Source organism: Lagenorhynchus albirostris, chromosome 6 (genome assembly GCF_949774975.1).
Source record: "Lagenorhynchus albirostris chromosome 6, mLagAlb1.1, whole genome shotgun sequence".
NCBI lineage: Eukaryota > Metazoa > Chordata > Mammalia > Artiodactyla > Delphinidae > Lagenorhynchus > Lagenorhynchus albirostris.
This window is the reverse complement of record NC_083100.1, coordinates 66,095,588-66,118,660: the sequence shown is the minus strand read 5'-3', so window position 1 is coordinate 66,118,660 and position 23,073 is coordinate 66,095,588. Positions and strand designations below refer to the sequence as shown.

Below are 23,073 nucleotides of genomic sequence, written 5' to 3'. Positions count from 1 at the left end.
TTTATTTTGTAAACAAAATAGCTTGTTAGACACATTGAGGTTTAACTCCACATTACAGTCCCTGTACTGCATTAGGTACCATTGAAAACTTGGAATCTATCTGTTTTACACAGGGAAAAGCATGCTAAAATAGGGGTCAGGGAATTAGGTTCTATAAGCATGTCTTGGAGGGGACACAATTAATCTGAGCCTCAGTAATGCATAAAATAAGGAGGCTGTATTTGATGAACTAACATCTGAAAATTCAATGATTCTATTTTGAGATAGGAAGAAGACATTTATAGGTATCACTCATGTCAAAGAGACAAAATGTACAAAATAAATATTCTTGTGAAGATGGGCCAGTGGGGTAAAGGAGTCAGCAAAAACAGATGAGGGAATCATGGAAGACTCCCTAGAGTTTGTTGTACAAGATCTTGAAAGCATGATGAACATGAGTTGATGGACAGAAATAGAGAGCTCATTGACTTATTGCCCCGTTGCTCTAATATAGAAAAATGCATTTGAAAATAATGTATGTAATACTCTGATTTAAAGGAGCATTTAAACTCGATAGGTTTGGTCTGCGTTTTAAAGGGGCAAATGGGCATATCCTGGAGGAGAGGGCTGGGGAAGGACTTCCAAGGGGACAGCAGAGAATAGTATCTGTCAGTGGTTATGTAACCAAACCAGAAACCGTGAGGACAAAGAGATAAGCCAATTAACCGGGTTGAACTAGAATATTTCCAGTCTTCACTAGAAATGGCAGAGATGATATTGGATAGATGAGGAGAAAACCTTGCCAGATCACTTCAATGATAATGTGAGATTTTTTTGAAAATCTAAATTAGGGCCCTTGTGGGTTCTTGAACAAGAGTAAGAACAGTATGTAGCTAGCTGTGTATCAAGGACTTTTAGATTCTTAATTGAATTTTTATTTAAAAATGAAACTGTTTATTGTAATTTAAGTGTGGGAATAAGAAATGCAGATTTTATTTCTAAGGGCTCTTATATTTGTTTTTTTATGAGTGAAGAATTGTTTTATTGTATTTTTTTAATTTTTATTGAAATATGGTTGATTTACAATGTGTTAGTTTCAGGTATACAGCAAAGTGATTCAGTTTATATATATATATATATATATATATACACACACACATACATATATATATGTAACTGAATATGTATATATATCTTCATATATATATGTATATATAGATATATCTTTTTCAGATTCTTTTCCATTATAGGTTATTACAAGATATTGAGTATAGTTCCCTGTGCTATATAGTAGGTCCTTGTTGTTTATCTATTTTGTATATAGTAGTGTGTATATTTTAATCCCAAACTCCTAATTTATCCCTCCCCTCCTCTTTCCCCTTCGGTAATCATAAATTTCCTTTCTGTCTGTGAGTCTGTTTCTCTTTTGTAAATAAGTTCATTTGTATCATGTTTTAGATTCCACATATAAGCAATTTCATATGATGTTTGTCTTTGTCTGACTTCACTTAGTATGATAATCTCTAGATCTATCCACATTGCTACAAATGGCATTATTTCATCCTTTTTCATGGCTGAGTAATATTTCATCACATATATGTGTATGTATATATATGTGTGTGTGTTTATATATATCTTCTTTATCAATTCATCTGTCGATGACACTTAGGTCGCTTCCATGTCTTGGCTATTGTAAATAGTGCTGCTGTGAACACTGGGGTGCATGTATCTTTTCGAATTAGAGTTTTCTCCAGATATATGCCCAGGAGTGGGATCATACGGTATTGGAATAAGCATCATCTGTAGTTTATTTGAGATACAGTTGTTTCTTTTTCATTCTTAGATACCATTTGGTTAGTCATGTTGCCTTAAAAATTGTCACGTTTTTAAATGTTTGCTGAAGTCTTACTTTTTGTTGATTTTTAGATTTCATGTATTATATGACAGCAACCATTATTTTTTAAAAAATCAAACCCTGTTGATATGAAATGAAGTTTTTTGTTGTTTTTGTGATGTTACCAGTTACTGTTAGTGGACATCACAGAAAAATGAAAACAGCTTAACCAATACATTTATAAAGAAATTCCAAGGAAGGAAATAAATTACAGATCACACCAAGAAACAAAACCCAATAAAAGGAAATGCCCAACTTTATAGGAACACAGATTTAAGCTCTGAAATATAAAAAAATACATAAATTAGTAGCTTTTGACAATGCATTTCAGGGACCCTTTGCAATATATTTTAATATACACTTGCTACTGTGTTGTTTCCTCTACCTGAGGGCAAAAATCAGTCTTTTGTTTGTTTTTCAATACATTCAGAGTTGTCCAGGTTGGGATTTTTGGTCAGTAATAAATATTCTTATCTAAATATAGGATTTTTCCTAGGAAGATAAGAAACTGATGTCTGGTGTCACCAGGGTATTTTAACTGTGTAATAACTGAATTGTTATTAAGATCAAAAGGCATAGTAATAATTGCAGTTAATGAAGTTCATGAAGTGATACATATAAAAGTTAAAGAATCAAAATAGCTTCCCTATCTAGAACTTCCTTGAATAATCTCTGAGTTTCTTCATTTATTCCTGTGCTGCTTCCCAGAATATAGTTCTTGCTTATATTCAGAGGAAATGTCTCTTTCTAAATGTTTTTTTATGAAGAAAATATATTATGTGGTGATATGGCAGTAAGAAGTGAAATACTGACTCAGGCTTTCCCGATGGATGAAATTAATTTAGAAAAGAAATATACACAGAAGCAGAAAAGTTATGGGTATGAGACACAGCCGTCCACAGGTGCTATTATGTGGAAGGTATTGCTCTGGGCAGTTTCCTATGAACTCCTTCGAGGGAGGAGTTCATTGTTTGGGTTGCCTGTTGGCAAGAGCCTGCCACGCTGCCCTCTGCTCCTTGTCTTACTGAGAGCACAGTGACCTGACTAAGTGCGTCATATCAAGCTCTCGTTCATGGAACATTCTGTAGGGAAACCGTGTTTGTAATCCCAACAGCACAGGACAGCAAAACTTTACTTCCTAGTACATAGTTTCTCTGGAGCCCAAAAGACAGGGTTGTTATTTCAAGGACATGTTTGCTTATTTAGGTGGCAGTAGCTTCCGCTAAGATGCTATCACCTCTGAACAAGGACACATTTATTCCAACATCAAATCTGCCCATCACAAACTGAGTCTAACAATAGCTTTCACTGATGGGCATCTGTAACCTCTGGCCTTTTTCACATCGCGCAGGCTGAAAGCTCCAGCAACTATACCTCCTAACATTAAGAGGTTAAGAGTTCCAATTAACAAGTCTTGTGTCCATTTAAAAGCCTATCATTTTGATGCATTCATTTTCCTTCCTGTAATTTCTCTAAAGAGAAAAATAAAAGGAAATGATTTGACTCACAAACATTTTCTTCATCCCTATGAATCATTTATTTTGTAACTGGAAGTTTATGCCTCTTAATCTCCCACACCTATCCACAAACACTTATGGATTATGGGGACATAATGTTATATAATAGCTTCATTCTTACCAAGTGCAGAAGTAGGGATTTTAGACCCTGTCCATGCTAAGTCTCTTTTTTGCTGCTTTGTATTTCTAGATGACGAAGAATGGCACCGTGGAATCTGAAGAAGCTAGCACTCTTACAGTGGATGACATTTCTGATGATGATATCGATTTAGACAACACCGAGGTAGACGAGTACTTCTTTCTCCAACCCCTGCCAACAAAAAAACGGAGAGCACTGCTGCGGGCCTCTGGGGTGAAAAAGATTGATGTGGAGGAAAAGCATGAGCTACGAGCCATCCGCCTATCTCGAGAGGACTGTGGCTGTGACTGCCGGGTGTTCTGTGATCCAGAAACGTGTACCTGCAGCCTGGCAGGCATTAAGTGTCAGGTAAGGATTGGGATTTCAAGGAATCCGAAGGCATGACATTATACACCAACCCCTAAAGAGGCAGTTGTGTTCCATGTAATGAAGTTTCCCACACGTGGAGGAAAATTCTGGGGTAAGGCAAGACACATGATTCAAGAAGAGAGAAATACTAATTCAATGACATTTAGGGGTATATGTAATATTTATATATATATGGTATAGTGTGAAAGGCAATCCAAGCTGCAGTTGTCAGTTGAAATTGTTTGCTCTTGGATTCATTTATTATGCAAACTTATTTTGTCTTCTTACAAGCATTCAGGGAGATCATGACATCCCTGACATTTAAAGTTTGTATTCTCTGATCCATCCATGGGGTATAAAATGATGATTGCTTACAGGTAGTGTAGATTAGTGGGAAAATTACTAGACTGGGACTTAAGAAAACTGAGTTTTCCTCCTGGCTCTGCCTTTTGCCACGATGTGAAATTGGCAAGTCAGGTAAACTTACTGGGTTCAGTTTTCCCACTTCTAAAATGAATGGGCTGGGCTAGGTCAGGGGTTGGGAAATGATAACTCACAGGTCAAATCTAGCCTGCCACCCTGTTTTTGTAAGTAAAGTTTTATTGAAGCACAGCCATGTATTTTTTGTGTGTGTTTACATGTTGCCTATAACTGCTTTCATACTTCTACAGCAGAGCTTGAGTAGTTGTCGCAGAGACTGTATGGCCCACAAAGGCTAAAATAATTATTCTCTGGCCTTTTTACAAAAAAAGAGCTTACCAACCCCTGAACTAGATGCCTCTCAGGTTCCTATCCATCTATATCATTGGTGCGCCATGATTAGTTAGGGGTTTTTATTGTATGCAGAAACTCAACTTTTTCAATAAGAGCCTCTCAGGCAGACAAAAGGAGAGGACAGTTCTTATCAGCTGAACAGTTGCTTGAGGTAGATTCACAGAAAGTGGAATCACAGGTAAGAAAGTAGCTATAGATTCTGGCTCGACATCTGCTACTACTTTTTGTGGGGACCGGGATGACTGTGCTAGAACCCACTTTCTCCTCTCTTGCATGGGAAATACCCCATGCTTGGATAAGGTGGAAAGAAGGGCAAGTTCTTTCTGGTTGCCTGTGCTCTGGTCTGCATAAAGGTGGAATCTAAGCCAGCAAATATCTTCGGAGTCCCTTAGATTGCCCAGAATTCCACTCATCACCTGAGTGAAGAGCTCAGTCCAACAACACTTGCTGAACCTAATCACTCTATCTACAGAGTCCAAACACTCGAATAATCATGGGATATTGATTAAATGAACATCTCCTTCTCTCCAGAAGCTTGTAGTCTAAGGGAGGGGTAGGGAAGGCCGGGGAGCCAGCAACTAAACAGAAATCCACCAGTCACCGTCATGAATGTGCGTACGCATCGCAGCCTGCAGTTGCATACGTGCGTCACCTACCAAGGATCCAAAAGAATGAGAAGGTACACCAATGAGAGTGAGTTATCACACTGCTTGATACTAAGGTGGTGTCAATCTGGACACCTTGGGCAGAGAAGTTCATTTTATAATAAGCAAAAAAAAACTCCTGGCTAGAATGAGGAATGTCATGTCATTTAGACTAAAAATAGCAGGTGGGGATGAGGGCAGTAAGTTTGTTTCAAACTGAGCCTGTGAGCTGGCATGCAGCAGAAAAAAAGGGAGCTTGGGGAAAGGACAGAAACATTGAAAAAAATGGGAGCAAAATTAATGGGATGGAGAGAAGAGGGAAACGGAGAATGGCGACAGAAGTAAAGAAAGCACAGGAGGGATAAATGAACAAAACTACACACCATACTCATTTTTATTTTGAGTATGGGTTTAAAATTAGGTTAACTCATGTTCTAAGCCTTCACTTCCCTTTTTGTTTCTGTCTGCAGTTTGATTGTCGTTTGTTCTGGCGTAAGTGGGTTTAAGTCATCCCAGATTTCAAAGGCTTTGCCCTGAGGTACTGGATTTTTATTTGATTTGTAAGAGTTCCAGGGGGCTAATCTGTGTTCTTCCCTCCAAGGTGGATCGAATGTCTTTCCCATGTGGCTGCACTAAAGAAGGATGTAGTAACACAGCAGGTAGAATTGAATTTAATCCTATCCGTGTCCGGACTCACTTTTTGCACACAATAATGAAACTTGAACTGGAGAAAAACCGAGAGCAGCAAATCCCCACGCTGAACGGCTGCCACGGGGAGATAAGTGCCCACAGTAGTTCCATGGGCCCTGTGGCTCACTCCGTCGGATATTCCATCGCAGACAATTTTGAGATTGAAACGGAACCCCAGGCTGCAGTGCTGCACCTGCAGTCGGCGGAGGAATTAGATTGCCAAGGAGAGGAAGAGGAGGACGGTAGCAGCTTCTGCAGCGGAGTCACGGACTCCAGCACCCAAAGCTTGGCCCCCAGCGAGTCAGACGAGGAGGAAGACGAGGACGACGAGGAGGAAGAGGAGGACGACGACGAGAAAGGGGACAGTTTCGTGGAAGCTTTGGGTCCCCATGCCGAAGGGGTCCCTCTTCCTTCCGTCCTTTGTTACTCCGATGGCACGGCCGTCCACGAAAGCCACGCGAAAAGCGCTCCCTTTTATGCCAACTCTTCTACCCTCTATTACCAAATAGACAGCCACATTCCAGGAACTCCCAACCAGATCCCCGAGAACTACTCGGAAAGAGAGACTGTCAAAAGCGGTGCCCTCTCGCTGGTGCCTTACGCCATGACCCCGGAGCAATTCGTGGACTATGCCCGACAAGCGGAAGAGGCGTACGGCGCCTCCCACTACCCAGCTGCCAACCCCTCTGTCATCGTTTGCTGCTCCTCTTCGGAAAACGACAGCGGTGTGCCCTGCAATAGCTTATATCCCGAACACAGGTCCAATCATCCTCAAGTGGAATTTCACTCATACTTGAAAGGCCCCTCCCAGGAAGGGTTTGGCTCTGCATTGAATGGGGACAGTCACATTTCAGAGCATCCTGCTGAAGATTCTTTGAGCCTCGCAGAAAAGAGCAGATTGCACGAAGAGTGCATCAAATCGCCCGTGGTGGAGACTGTCCCTGTTTAGTAGCTTAAGTTATTCTTGGACCAACTCTTCTCCTGTGTAAAGCACTGTATTTAATTGGATTTCCTGGGCTCATCGTGGTTTCAGCTGAGGACCAAGAAAACTTGGACCGTGGTGAATCTTCCAGACTGTATTTTGTTTTCTCCCTTCTAGCTACGTGACTGTGCCGTTGCACAAATGCAGTCTCTATGAGGGTTTTAAACGATTTCAGACTGTTTTGATAGAAAATGCTAATTTTAAAAAAGCATATCTCACAGTTGCCTACCTGTGAAACTGTGTGAAACCTGCCAAGCTGTGTAGATCAGAGCTCCAAGTTTTGGATTATCGGGCCTGTGCAAGATTGTTAACTAAGACTGGGAAATAATAAGATTTAGAGTCCTAATTTTCGATATATCTGAAGATGATGGTGACTTTTTAATGTAAAAGTAATTATTGTAAGAAAAAGATTTAATTGTTCCATGCGTATTTTATTTATGGTAGTTAGAAGTCACGTTTTGATGAAAACGAACAGCAGCATGTTCTTTTAAGCTGAAGACACATAGTTAGTACCACCGAGCATGCCCACATGGATTGCCTCTGGAATCCATTCACATTTTTATGATCGTGTCTGATCAAATTTGCAAATACTTTCTTAAGGGTGAAATAGGCCTATTTTTGCTATTTTGGACAAATAAATGAGTCTATATGTGCAGGTCCTTACACAGTTTTCTCTAAAGTTAACGGTTAGGACAATCCTCTGGTGAGGGTCTAGTTCATTGCCCTCCCTCAGTTGACTCCAGAGATGGAGGTAGAAGGAATTGCCTTTCTTTTTTAAACAGCATCATCTTGGTTCTTAGCTTGGACAGCACCTTCAAACTCTACTCCCCTGCATCAAAATGCACTTTAGTGCCCCTTCATGGTACCTTGTGAGGGGTGGGGACTAAGAACTCTTTGAGATGAAAAATTTTAAAAAAACATTTTTTAATCTGTAACTATTATAAGGTTCATATAATTAAATAGAGGAATCACCCAGTGATACTTTATGAAGGAAAAATGACCTGTTTTCCTTCACCACTCTCAAGACCTAACTCGGTAAAAGCAGAGGAGGCCGAGAAAACACGGAAGAGACAGAACCTCAGCAACCAGCCTTTTTCTACAGCGTGATCAATCCATCTCTACACAATGAGCGTATAATGAAATGTCCATTTAGTGACTAGCTGATTGAAGGGGGGGCCTCTACCCAAATACTCAACTAGGCCTTACTTTTCTGAAGCATTTTGATTTCTCTTGCCTGGGACAATTAGCAGAACAGTCCAGAATGCATTGAATACTTTCTGATTACCTCATGTTCTCTTATTAAAGGGGACAGATAGAAATAAAACATGCACTCCCCATCTTTAGATTATCTGCGCTTGGTTCGTCGGAGGACTTCTAAGATCCCGTTTTCCTGTAAATTAATTTAGGTAACTAAATAGTGTGTTCTACTTTATTTTTTTCCAATGCAATATGACTATGCTAAATCTGTTTCATATTTTTGACCTTCTATTATATCATTTCACATTTTATGCCTCTTTGAAATGTGGACATGCCTTGCTATTCAGTGACTGCATCGCTACTTATTTTTTATGTCTTTTAGACTTGGATGTTTGGAAATATGGATATAAATATATTGTAGATCTCAAGTCCTTAAAAAATACTATTTTATTTCACTGAACTTAAAAAATGTTTGATCTAGAGAAAGTCCTCCAATGGAAAAGTTTCTACTAAGACTTGATTTGGGGAAAACATGTTTACTTGGCAGCTCTTCCACTGTGCAGTTGGTTCCTGCCCCTACTCTACCCCACCACTGGGCCAAACTAGAACCATTAGTATTAACAGTACAGCAGCTTTGGGTTGGTCCTTATGGAGGTAGCAGTAATGAGGGCAGGGATGTTCCTTTTGAATGACAAGCCCTTTGGGCTAATCAGATTGGGGTTTTGCTCAAATCTTGATAGTATATCCCATGTTGTCTACAAAGTTACAGTTTTTAGTGCTTGATCTCCAAATTTTTCCCCCTATTATATAATCTAAAGAGCACAGGCCCAAAGAGAAGATGACAGGAGGCTATTGTTCCTTCATTTGAGCACGTGAAAGAATCACGTGTGCCATATTGGCTGGGCCATTACAAGCCTTTGAAGCAGCTACGTGTGAAGTATTCAGCTTCTTCTTGGAACACAGTGTGGCAGAGTGGGGCAGAGGTGACTCTGGCTGGGGAGAGTTGAAGGGTAGAATGCCAGTCCAGATTCTGAAATGATAGATATTTAATTTATTCAGCTTTATTTTCACAAGAAGGTTGACACCTACTTGTTTATGTTTGGCTGGGTCTCTGTTTTGTAGCTTCATTTCCAAAAAGATGTTTAACCTAGAAACAGGCAAACAAACAAACAAAAACAGAGCTTTTGCCCCTATCTGTCCAACTGGGGTGGAAAGTCACTGCTACACAGAAGGATTAACCTTCCAGCCACAACAGCTTCTATTCCAAATGTTCATATACATAACCTAACCCCTAAACGTCTCCCACAAACTACACACACAGATTACCTATTAAATCACCCCGGGACGTTGCACACGCACGCACACACACACACACACACACACACGTACACACACACACACACATACATAGTAGGTGTATACCACACATTGGAGAATGACAGATTTTAGGCAATGGCCAGTAATGAGTACTGAATTTTTCCCACCCTAGCATCTGGTTGGGTTTTATGATCTAAAAATGTGGTTTAAAAATAAAGATAATTTTTAAAGCTATAGTTTAAAAATATTGGTTCAAAGTTGCAAGTAATACTAATGAGGGAATCATTTCATTGTCACTTCCTTTCCCAGAAAAGCTGAGAGAGCAGTGTGTGCCAATGGACTTTTTTTTTTCCATTAATAGACCTTCTATTCAACAAAAACTGCCCACATGCCAGGAAAGCGCTACAGTTTTTCTAAGGTTTTTAAATGGGGATCAAGCTGGATGCAGCCAGTGGATTCTTCAGATCTTTATACCAAGACACAGTAACCTGACCTGCAGCTGTTGTATTGCCCCCGTAGTATAGCTAACCAAATTATAGTCTTTTTTGACACACAGCTTTTTAGTCATTCACTGTCAATGGCAAAGCTTCGTGCTTTGGTCCCTGTTGTTTTAGCATCAGCCCTCTACTTTTTATTAGGGCTTAATTCCCAGTTTATAATCCAGGCCAAATTGATTTGCAAGTCAAGTGGCTGGAGCAGCTTGCATTTCCTTTGTCATTTTAGGTTTCTTCTGGGAGAAAGAAGTCAATGAAAGAGAATTACTTAAGTTTTTCCCATCTCTTGATCATTGATTATAAAGATGTTAGTAAAATCCATTTGTCTCATGTCTTTTGGTTAATTGAAGAATATGGTTACTTTTTGAAAGCCAGTCTTTTCTTTGTGATGAAACTATATTTTTCCCAGAGTGCCAGTCACATATAAAATGTGAAATTAATACTTACTAATTAAATTTTATTATTAAAATCTTCACAATCGTATATGGCCCAGCAATACCTCCCCCAATAAAAGCTGAATTACAGAAACACTGGCCGCAAATTAATCAAGAAAAAAGAGGATTATAAGTGATTGTGCTCTTTAAATTTTTATACTCCAACAGATGACTTCTAGGCAACATTCTGGTTTGGTTATCATTAAACAGGAAAATATATGATTTATTTTCTATAAACATATATCACTGATTCTTTGTTTAAACTTCTGAGATTGTTGTACAAGTTAAAATCCTTTGTTCTTGATCTTTAGAATGTACTAAGTATCACTTCTTTCTTTTAACAAATATTTATTGAACACCTACTATGTTAGAGGAACTGTCCCAGGTGGTTAAAAAAGAGGGGGAAAACACTACAAATTCTAAGGGATTATGATAATGATGAAAAATGGAATGAAATAATCAAGCCCCATTCTAATCGTTTTAATCTGTGATTTTATAAAGTGATATTAGAAATAATGACATCAATTCTTGTCTAATTACATTCAAACTGCGACTAAAGAGAGAACTTCTTTTGCCTAAATTAATGGAACTCAATGGACCCTCCTTCTCCCCTCTCTCCCCATCTGAAATTTATGAATTAAATCTGGACTCAGCTAGAAGAACTGTAATCCAATGAAAAAGAGATTGTCAGATAATTGCTTCTTCCCTGTTAGACCTATGTAAGTGATGCTAAATTTATACCAACAAACTCCTACCCGACAGTTTCAAAGGCAGGTTGACTCACACATAACCCAGGAAACATTTCAGGAAACCTTTGAAACAACAATGTAGAACACCATCACTCTTCCTTCTGTTTATAAACAGCCTATCAAAATAGCTAAGCCTGAGTTCCTAGTTCCAAAGGCATTGCCTTGCAGCTTGTAGAAAACACATTGGTCATTCAGCGCCCTCACTTTTAGTCAGGGATACAAACCATTGAATTAGTAGGTAGAAAATTAACATCCTCAGAAGTTGAGACAGCCTTTTTAAAAGGTGCCATGAGCCTTCCATTTCTCCAAATACAGACTTAATCTTTCTCTTTAAAATGGCATCTGCTCCTTGTCTCCAAGACAGTTTAGAGTATATTATTGTAGTCAGTGTATGAAATACCAACCTTAAATGGGAAGTACCTTCATGCTTTCTTAGGCAAGACTTAACTGTAATTCAAAACTGGAACAAATCTATGTATTCTTACCACAACCAACACCAAAAGCTTAAAGCCTTGATCACTCTTAGTTCTAACACAAATTTGCAACTACTGATTACATTATTCTTTCTGAGATCTGCTAACTTGAGTGACTTAAATGCCTAAGCCAAATGCCACAGCTTTGCACAGACAGCGCAGCTCATCAGATGTTTTCCGTAGCATTAAAGAATGTAATTGACAATTTAACTGAATATCAGCAATTTGAAAACTCACTAGAATTATAGACATGTCGGGGGGTTGAGGATGGAATATAAGCTTAGTAAGTGGTGGTGTCTCCTAGGAACCATAAAGTTTCAACAGAGCTGACAAACTAGAATTTTATTATACTGGAAAAACTAGATTCATAAATGGCAGCCCAAAACCTAGAAGGGTCCATTACAATGTGGACACTCACAGCCCAGTTGGTGTTCCCATCTGTGACCTACTATCCCCATCAATTTCACCTTCCGATCTAAAAATCATCTGATGCTTAAAAAAAATAAAAACACAGAGCTACAGCATGCTAAAGAAACTGTTTTAAAGATTTAAACACATTTTATATTAAAAGGACTGATAGACTCTTGTCAAAAGTAATGAATATGGAAATAAAAGAGCTCTTTAGTATTTTACCTGCCAAATCTGTATATTCAATGTGACTGTTTAAAAGAGTCACTTCTAAGTTTTATTTCAACTCCTCTCATAGAAAGGGGAGCATGAGGCTCCCCTCCCCCTTTCTAACCAATGCAAGTGTTTTGGTTTTTTTCTTTCTTACCAGAAATTCAAATTCAAAAGTTTGATATGAACTGGGTTTTACCTGGTGAGCAGTCCTGGTGTTAGTCTAACTTTGTGCTGTCTGGATAGTAAGTGTAATAATGCCTTGATTTCTGTATCCTGACAGTGGTGATTCAGACAGAATGATGGGAAGCAGGAAGGTCTATACAACCAGATTCAAAGTCTAAACCAGTTCATCTATTATATGCAATTTTTGTAATCTAACTTATAGCCTGGGATTTTAGTAAATACAGGTACTTGTTACATTCATGGAAAATGAATCTCAAAGATTTAAGTCAGGTTGTTGACTACTTTCTTTCACTTGTGATACATATACCACTATACAAGGTAGTTGTTTTCACTTGATACTCGACACTTGCTAATAATTCAAGAAAAGCCAATTCTGGTGTGTCATTTTATTTCATCTCATAAAAGTTTCTGGCAGAAGTGAAGTTTCAAAAGAGTATGATAGAATGTATTTTGGACAATATTTGTATTCAACATGCTAATGGTGGCATTCCTTTCTTTGCATTTCTTGTTACCATGGTGATAGTCAAGTCAGTTCAATGACTCTCATTTTAGTGACATGTGTGAGGCCACTTAAATATTTTTAAGATAATGTATATTGATTAGAAGCATTTAGGAAAAAACAAATTTATGGTAGAAATTAGCCTTGCCTTTGTCTAAGTTAATTTATGTGACCTTGTTTGAATGGTTTTAGTTGCAATTTTGGAATACTTCTTTGCTAGGTATTCCTCTCCTTTCTCTTGTGGCTTTCTCCCAATATTTTTATCTGGCTTAGCAGTATCTTAAAAGTTATTTATTGATGAGTATTTGGAAGGAAATTGATATAGAAAATATCTCTTTAAAAATTGTCTGGGAGCTTCTATCACCAGAGATCTTCATCAAGCCCTCCTGCCACACTGGGTAAGACCTGAAACGACCTTGTCAGGGATGTGGCCTCCTAATATGATTTTGCTGTTGTCTCTAAATAGGGAACCTATAAAAAATACGGTTGAGGGGCTTCCCTGGTGACGCAGTGGTTAAGAATCCGCCTGCCAATGCCAGGGACACGGGTTCAAGCCCTGGTCTGGGAAGATCCCACATGACGTGGAGCAACTAAGCCCGTGCACCACAACTACTGAGCCTGCGCTCTAGAGCCCGCGAGCCACAACTACTGAGCCCACGTGCCACAACTACTGAAGCCCGCATGCCTGGAGCCTGTGCTCCGCAACAAGAGAAGCCACCACAGTGAGAAGCCCGCACACCACAGTGAAGAGTGGCCCCCGCTGGCTGCAACTAGAGAAAGCCCGCATGCAGCAACGAAGACCCAACACAGCCAAAAGTAAACAAATAAAATAAATTTATTAAAAAAAAAATAAGGTTGAAATTTCTAACTTTGTAGCATAATTTATCCAATTTTGTTTTGCTCTTCCTTTTTATGTTGGCCACCAAGCTTTCCTCCTTAGCCATATATAAAGTGCCCATCTTTTAAAAAAAATTCAAAGATCTATATACCATTTTGAAATGATACTTAAATATGAAAGAGAAGGAAGAAATAAAATAAAATCCAAATCTGAATTCTCCTGAAGAGGAAAAATCTAAATACTTAAACCTAGAAAATAAATTGCCTGAGATTTGTTGGTTTTGTTTTTAATCTAGTGTTGATCCTTGGATGGTTTAACGATACCCAAATTATATCTGAATATAATTGATTTTAAATTTTAGTAGTTGGCAAAGTCATTTCCTTTGTACCATAATCAAATAGGGTCCACTGCCAAAGGTTACTGTCTGAATCTTGATTCATTAGGCACTAGTCATGCCAAACGGGTATCTCAGAATAGTTTCATCTTTTCAAAGATACTCACAATGGCCAACTGTGTGTGAATAATGGAAAGTTTGAGATTCTTCTGTATTCTTCAAATTTTATAGCCCTGAGACTAGAAGAGATCTCCAGCGGTCATCTGGCTCATCCATCTACCTCCAGGGAGGACAGTCACTCAGGCATGCTCTACAGGATAGACACCCATCTATTCTTAACATCTCTAGGGAAGGCAGTTTCCTTGGCAACACAATCCAGTCCTCCTAGGTTTTTCTCACAGTACGAAAATATCTTGGCCAGTCTTTGTGAGTTAGGCACCTGGCAACAGTTGTGGTGATTTGGGCCATTGTACTGGGAGAATCGGAAAGTTAGGTTTCCCCTACCTTTGATGTTTGTTACATTTGATGATTCCGTAAGTCTCCTAAGAAATCAGAGTTTTAAAAATAAAGATGTGGGTATTGGGACAGTGTTCAGTAACGTGACCTGCTCTCAACAAATATGGCTGTAGTTTTTGTTCGTTCGTTTTTATTTTCTCTTTTGTTTTACCATTGCTGACATCCCTGATGTCAGGGAAAGTGACTGTTTCAGATCCCCGGTGACAGACATCAACACTAGGATCGAGTGACTCAACTTTTTAACTGTTCAATTTTCTGAAAAGTTACAATTACAAAAAGTGAGCATTTTCTACCTTCTTGCTTCTAAATAAGTACCTTCTTATTCATCCTTCTATACCCTAAAAATGACAATGAGAATCTCAAATTTTTCCACTTTTTCTGGGGAAGTGACTGGTTGTGGCGAGTCTGGTGTGGAATGAAACGACTCCAGAGAATTACTCAGCTACCATTTGATCCCAGCCTTTGTCCCCATGTTGTTAAAACAGTGGTTGCTTGCCTTCTCAGGGATCAGCAAAATGATTTAAATATTTGTCATCTTGACAAGGCCTGAAAACGAAAGGAATCCGGGAGGGTGGTGATTTTTTCCTGATTACATCACTTGACCCAAGCACCCCCTGCAGAGAGCTTCTTCTGTTTGTTCAGAGTTGCCTCCAACTCAGAGTCAGAACTAACCGGAAAATGAAGAACACCCTCAAAATCGATGTTTCCTTTCTCCATGGGATTTTTTCCAATCTAGGTACAGCTGCTTATGCCCCCCAACTCAGATGCTCTTGTGAAATGACAGCCACATCAGTGCGTGGTTGCTCCCCACAAATAACATTAGGGGAAATAACCTTTTTTGCTTTAAAAAAAAAAAAAAGCTATAGAATGCTTATGTAAAGAATGTTGAATCATTTGGCCCATGTTTTAATTGACTCTAGACACCTCTTTGGAAATAAGTCCGAGGCGTAGTTTGTGAAACATGTTTCAAAAGTGTTTGATGTAAAATAAACGCTAGACATTTACAGTACAGAAATAGTTTAAAAAAAAAAAAAACCTGTAGATTACAACTCCGTTCCTGAGAACCTCAGCCTTTATCGTGTCTTAGTAAAGTTGATCTGCTTTCATTTTAGTTTATTGCATTTCTGGTGTAATAGCCTCTTAAGATAGAACTATTAATACATATGTACTGGTTAATGCCTGTTAATGCAGAAAATGCACTTTGTTATTTCAATGTGTTTCCCTCAATGTCACAGGGTATAACAATTTGATAGGAAAAGGTCATTTGACATTGGTCAAAAATGCATTCTCCCCATTTAAAATGTATATGTATAATTGGTTGCATAGACAAATGTCACCTTTTGCAGTATCTTTATCTCCATCATAGTCTTAGACATCAACTGTGTGCCCACTTTCCAGCTGCCGTAGAAATTTGGTACATTTGCAAATTCTGGTGAAATCTAGTGAGCTGAATGTAATGGTAGATCAAATGATCCAAAGCACTTGGGTGTTATCTTTCAGTCTACATTGAACCATTCGGACATTGGGAATGGTTTTTACACAAGGGAAGTCTTTTGAGAGTATTTGTGTGTGTGGGGGGGGTCGTTTTGTTTTGTTTTGTGTCTTTTGGATTTCGCTGGCCAAAAAACAGTAATCTAAAACCAGTGAGGTCAATCCACCGTAACATTTTCAACATTGTGATTGGTTTTATCTTTTAGTTGATTCCTATTATGAGTTTTACTCAATTTCAACAGTATTTCAATAGATATTTTATTACTGTTATGTTCAATATAATCATTTAGAAAGGTTGAAAGGGAAGAGAATCAAACTACAATTCATACATAACTTCACTTTACACTAAGTTGTCATGTTCTATGTCACGTAGTTTCTAGATTGATTTCTCTTGTGTATAAGTTACAACATCAAAGATGCCAAAGGGTATATAAAATAAGCTACAATAATATTCAACAGAACTTAACCTGGACCTTATGTTGTAATAATTTATTCATATTAGCTGTAGTCTTCTGTATTTATATTTTCAGTATTTATTATGAATGACATGGAAATTCGTGTATTTATTGTGGCTTTTTATTGCAGTGTGTATATATATATATATATATCTATTACAAATAAGCATTTTTAAGTCTGATCCTTAAGTTTCTTTTATTAGTGGCACTTGTATTATGCTGTACTTTTTATTATATATTGTACAATATCTTGTCCATTTGTTTGCAGCAGAGTAAAACCGGTTTCTAAGTTGTATCTACTGTTGCATTTTTGTTGCATTTTGTGTAAATCCTTTGTTTTTACCTTCTGAGCCATCACACACACACAAGAATACCTCCCTCCTCTGGTGCAAAAGATACATTCCTGAAAAGTTGTGTGTGAAGCCAGTTCCTGTGAAATGGCTCATTACCTTATCATCTCAAAGATGTGCTAACTTTATTATGATTCATCTCTAAGTGGACATGCTTAATAAAATGTTTCCTCCTCAACTCTTCAACCCTGTCATCAAGTAATGACATGTAAACAAAGATGAGGGCCAGAGAGGAGCATCTTATCCCAAGGAAACTGGGGAGGATATTTTTACCAAGACAAATCCAATCCTTTGCAAGTAGTATCCTGCAATTCACCTGTTCAGTAGTATTTGTGTTTTGCTTTGCTTAAAGCAGAATCTGTGTGATTTGGGGTTTAGAATATATATGTACACATAAGTACATATATATGCCTACCTATTTGATAATGCCGACTTGAGGTAACCAAACTTCTTTTTATTGGCAGTAGAATGAAGAGAAAAGAAAATGGATCCTTCCTAATCTCCTACTATGTGCAGGTCACTGTCTTCAAACAACTTGTTTTTCTTACATCTGGACACTGGTCTACATTTTTGAAAGTTAAATAATAATATGTGATTGTGTGATCATCCCCAAAGGCAAATTTGATCGTGTTGCTCACTTAACAACTCTTCTGTACGCTTCCTTCCTCATTGCCAACAAGATAAAACCCAAACTCTTTGGAATGCCCCCACGAGATCACCTAAGATCTGGGTACAGCAAGCCCCCCCAGCCATTTTGCTCATCAGGCTCTCTCTTTGCTTCGCTTGCCCACAGACAGACCACTTAGACTTTGCCTACGACCCTATTTTTTTTCTGCCTCCCTTTTTGCCCAGAGTATACACTCCACACCCCATCCTGACAACACAATTATAATGACTTCTTATTTTTCAAGAGAAAACACAAATGCCCCTTCCTTTATGTTGCCTTTCTGATTTTCCTGAGGATTGATTACCTGCTCTTTTATGCCTAATGCAGACGTTTATTAGCGCCCCTCCCTTCAAGTCTCACTGCACTTATTTAGGTACCTAATCCCTCTACAGAACTCCCTGAGAACAGAAAATGTGTCTTCTTACTCGCCATGTCCTTGGCATCCAGCTTAGCGCCCAGACCATAGTAGATGCTTAAACTATGTTTACTGACGTATGTGCAGTACAAAACTGAGTGGTGCATTGGTAGGAGTTCAGATGAGGGAAGGATGGGTGGCTGAAAGTGTGGAGAGGGTGTCAGATTCAGGAGGAGGAAGAAATTCAGCTGGTAGGGAACATTCTAGGTTCCACGTTGTGGAACAGCCTGAGGAAGGGCTGAGTCAGGACCAAATCACCCACTTCTGTGTAGGGTAGAAGGAACTTGCTAAGAGCAGATGATTTACATTCAGGAACAAATGAGCATCAGGTGAGGAGAATCGATTCAGATATTGCAAAGCTTTGAAGACCAGTCTAGAGAGTCTGACTTGTATCCTTAGGGAAACAGGGAAATCTTGAAGGGATTAGAAGAGGAAGTTCAACCAAAGAAGAGTGATGTTTAGCAGAGTGGAATCACTGTGGTTGCAGGACACAGACAGTTTGGGAAGATGGGAACACCAGAGTAAAAATCGTCCTTGTAGGTATTGCAGTCATTACTCATTCAGAAAATCATTGTCAAGGACCTACTCTGTTTAGGACACTTTGCTAGATTACAAGGGGGCAGAGCTGAGCAAGACAGGCAGATCCCCTCCAGACGAACAAAGATAGGGGTCCTGATGATGATGACAAAGAAAATGTTGCTTATTTGAAAGCCTACTTAGGTGTGAGAGATTAAGAGCAGCAAAAAGATGATGAGCTTAAAATACGACAGGTGGAGTACAGGGAAGGACTTAAGAGAATGGCTATATCGTTAACAGAAATGACGATGTTACAAGGAGGAAGGGGTGTGTTCATTTTGGACATTGAATTGTGGCTGGAATACTCAGTGAAAATACCAAATGGACAGAAGGAAATATGAATCTAGAGCTTAGATGAAGATGTGAGATTGGGAATGAATGGGTGTTTTAAGAGGAAACCAGAGAGAGAGAATGAGAAATGTACAGAGGAGAGGACTGAACCTTTCAAAGGCTGGGGTTGCAGGTTGTGCTTTCAGGCAGCGGTGCTGAGACGGAGTTTAGCAAGCAGGATTTTCGTCAGGGACCAATACTCATGGAAGCTGGAGGAGGACGCAGGTGAGGAAGAGGGAGAACTCAAGCTACAAAACAGATGCAACAAAGCCCCGACCAGCCATTCCCACCTGGGTGCTCTGAAGCATAAAGGGCTCCTCCAAGCCTGGGGGCTGAAAATGGCTGGGCTTTTATAGTCACCCCACAGTCAGTTACTGGATGTGGTCCCCTGGGATGGGAGTGCTCTGGGGCGAGTTGGTACTCTGTAATAGAAGAAATGCCCAAAAAGAGCCAAAGACTGGAGGCTGTTTGCTAGGAACACTCTCAGAAGCTGGGAAAGTCCTTCCTTGAAGGGGAATCCTTGAAGGTGGCACGGCTCTGTGTCTTCCACAGTCCATAATTCAGACCCACTTCTTCATTTGAATTTCAAGGAGCAGGTCCTCCAGGATTCAGGAATACTTAGAAGAGCTTCGTTAGTAGAATAAACTACAGCTCTTGCCACTGCAATTGGCCTTAGCACCACCACTGATATTCATCATCTCCCCAGTTCACTATAATTTCTACATTCTCCTCATCTTCAGCAACCACTTCTGCTAATCTCAGTGGCTTACTTGGTGGTATGACTCAGACCCAAGAGGCATCTTAGTGCACTGATATTCCTTCCTGGCCCCCATCGTGTAATAGTAGACCCATCTCTTCCTGACGATCAAGATGACGACTCTTAGGGCTTCCCTGGTGGCGCAGTGGTTGAGAGTCCGCCTGCCGATGCGGGGGACACGGGTTCGTGCCCCGGTCCGGGAAGATCCCACATGCTGCGGAGCGGCTAGGCCCGTGAGCCATGGCCGCTGAGCCTGCGCGTCCGGAGCCTGTTGCTCCGCAACGGGAGAGGTCACAACAGTGAGAGGCCCGCGTACCACAAAAAACAAACAAACAAACAAACAAAAAAAAACCAAAGTGTGCCTCCTTTGGGAACTAGGGCCTTTAACCCAGAAGAGCCTATAGAGTTGTGAAATAGGATGCACAGTTTTCCCCAGTGGGTCATGTTAAGTGGGGCCACTTCCTTCACCCCATGGAAGGAACACTTGGGTTCCTAGACCCGTGTGTTCTTTCTCCTGGGGATGTAATAGTATATAAAGGTTTTTGATCCAATGTGTATACTGCATCCTGAAGCATGGTACCCCATCCTATAGAGCAGCGGTCACCAACCTTTTTGGCACCAGGGACCTGTTTCGTAAAAGACAGTTTTTCCACTGACAGGGGGGTGAGGTGGGGTCCAAGGGGGTGTTCAGGCAGTAACGCGAGCCATGGGGAGCAGCAGATGAAGCTTCGCTCGCTCGCCCACCACTCACCTCCTGCTGGGCAGCCCTGTTCCTAACAGGCCACAGGCCGGAAGTGGCCTGCGACCCGGGGGTTGGGGACCCCTGCTATAGAGTATCACCTCCAAGCTTTAGCAGGTCAGTCAACACTCTGTCAGGCTGGCGGCTACTGAGTCCATGATATGACCAGTGGATCTTGTGGTCATGGGCCCACTCCATACCTCCTTTCCTATAAGTTAGTTCACGGCTCTGATATGATGTTAAATGGGACCCCATAGGGGCAGATCATATATACTGTAAGCCCTGCAGCTAAGAAAGGCAAAATCAGACTTAGAATATATATTTTTTTAATTAAAAGCAAACAAACAACAACAATAGCAAAAAGCAACCTCTTTCCATCCAGGATGTAAGAAAGTCCAATGTAATCAATTTGCCAGCAAGTGTCTGGTTAGATTTCGGAAGAACAGTGCCATATCGAGGGCCCAGCATGAGGCTCTGTTGCTGGCATTCTATAGATTCGGCAGTAGTTGTAGCTTCATCAACCTTGGTAAGTTGGAGGCCATGCTCATGGGCCTAGCCTTCCTATCTCCCACTGCCACCCAATTCGTGTGCCTATCACGGCAGCACCGGAGTAGCCAATGGCTGAGGCTGGCTGCTGTCAGCTGGCCGAGTTCTTCTGCCTACACCAGTACTTATCCCTCTTCATGGTGGGAAGCGCAATCATTTATCTCTACTGTGAAGGAGATGTCCTGGAATGCCCCAGACCACAGGGTCCCCAACGATTATACTGATGCGGCAGGCTTCTGAATCTTCAAAGTGTTTATCTCCTGCCCTTTAGAGCTCCTGTGTTTTACCAAGGCCTTCAGCATTCATGATGACCATTTATTACTCATCTGGCCTGATTAGCATAGTATCATAAATGGGGTGGTATTCTGCAGGATATCCAGAGAGTCAAGATTTCTTTGTACTGTATCATGACAGAGTACAAAACTAAATACATACTGTCACCCATTCCGTGTGAATGCAAATAATTTCAATCCTCTTTTCTAATTGGAATAGAAAGGAATACATTTGCCAAGTCAATGGTCTCACCCATGTACCTGAGGTTGGTTAGCCTTCTCTAGCAAAGATATTACATCTGGCACAGCAACTGCAATTGCGATTACCACTTGGTTGAATTTGCAGTAAAATACTCTCATTCTCCAGGATTCATCTGCATTCTGCAGGGGCTCAGGTGACTTAAATGGAGATGCGATGGGACCTCCACCCCTGCATCCTTAGGTCTTTAAGGGTACCACTAATTTCCACTATCCTCCCTGGAATGCGAACTTGTTTTTTAATTTTACCTTGATTGGGGGAGGGCACAGGAACGGTTTCAGAGATTTCCTCTTGGCCTTCCTCACTATTATAGCCTTTATCCCACAAGCCAAAGGTCCTATGTGGGGATTGCATACATACCAAATACGCCAATCTCAATTATGTAGTCGGAGACAGGGGAACCGGCCACTGGATGGGTCTACAGACCCAGTGGACTTAAGCCAGACCTTAACCAGGTCACTGTTTATTTCCTGGTTCTTATAGGTCCCCTCTTGAACAGGGGGCTCATAGTGAGGCTTCAGTTCTCCAGGTCATTGTCAAGTCTAATCCAGTGTCAAATAGTCCTTAAATATTGGGATATTCCCCTTTCCCTGGTGCACAGGTATCTAAGTAAATGGTTGTAGGTCCCTTTTCAGGAGGACTGGGGGAACCATTACCATGTATACTTGTATGATATAGCTGGGTCCTTCCTCCTAGGGATCTGGCCTCCTCTTGGGTCAATCAGCCTGAGTCTGAAAACTAACCCAGGTCTAGAAAATGGGCAAGAGATATTTGATCTTTTATTGGGGTGATTGCCTTCAGGCTCCTAGACATCCATCCTAATTTCTTGTGATGGTATAAACTGAGTAGTACTTGTGTTGGCTGCCCATCTATTTTTTGTCGCATACTAGTTTCTATGAACCATTTCCATAGCTCTCTGTGTCAGGACCCTTCAGTGCCACTCTGACTCTGCCACTAATTATGATAATTGCAACCTCCCGGTTTTTAGCAGTTATGTGCCACTACCTGTCCTCTATTGTTTTAGAGTTCTACCATCCCCATTGGACTGCCACCTTGGGCCAGGAAGTATCTGTCCTCCATATATAATATCATCAGATCATCAAGGTCTTTGTATGTCATACTTAGGACTTTGGCTATTAAGCAGTGGCGAGTTTTATTCCACTCAGAGTTTTAAAAGGGTAAGTCTGACAGCAAAATAGAATGGATTAAGAGAGGTGTACAAGACAGGAAGCAGAGAAACCGATTAAGAGTAGCCATGATTGGGGGCTTCCCTGGTGGTGCAGTGGTTGAGAATCGCCTGCCAATGCAGGAGACACAGGTTTGAGCCCTGGTCCGGGAAGATCTCACATGACGCGGAACAACTAAGTCCGTGCACCACAACTACTGATCCCACGCTCTAGAGCCCGTGAGCCACAACTACTGAGCCCACATGCCACAACTACTGCAGCCCACGCCCCTAGAACCCGTGCTCCGCAACAACAGAAGCCACCGCAATAAGAAGCCCATGCACCGCAATGAAGAGTAGGCCCCACTCACCGCAACTAGAGAAAGCCCGCTCGCAGCAACGAAGACCCAACGCAACCAAAAGTAAATA

The 23,073-nt window shown here is 40.5% G+C and overlaps 1 protein-coding gene across 1 annotated transcript in view; it reads left to right on the top strand.

The window, feature by feature from the left end:
- The window catches only part of CSRNP3 (cysteine and serine rich nuclear protein 3), a 69,285-nt gene extending 62,177 nt beyond the window's left edge, over window positions 1–7,108 (top strand). The window contains exons 3-4 of the mRNA XM_060152735.1: window positions 3,581–3,877; window positions 5,897–7,108. Coding sequence (XP_060008718.1) covers window positions 3,581–3,877; window positions 5,897–6,934 — 1,335 coding nt within the window. The 3' untranslated portion in view covers window positions 6,935–7,108. The remainder of the gene's footprint in view (window positions 1–3,580; window positions 3,878–5,896) is intronic.
- The last annotated feature ends 15,965 nt before the right edge of the window (window positions 7,109–23,073 follow it).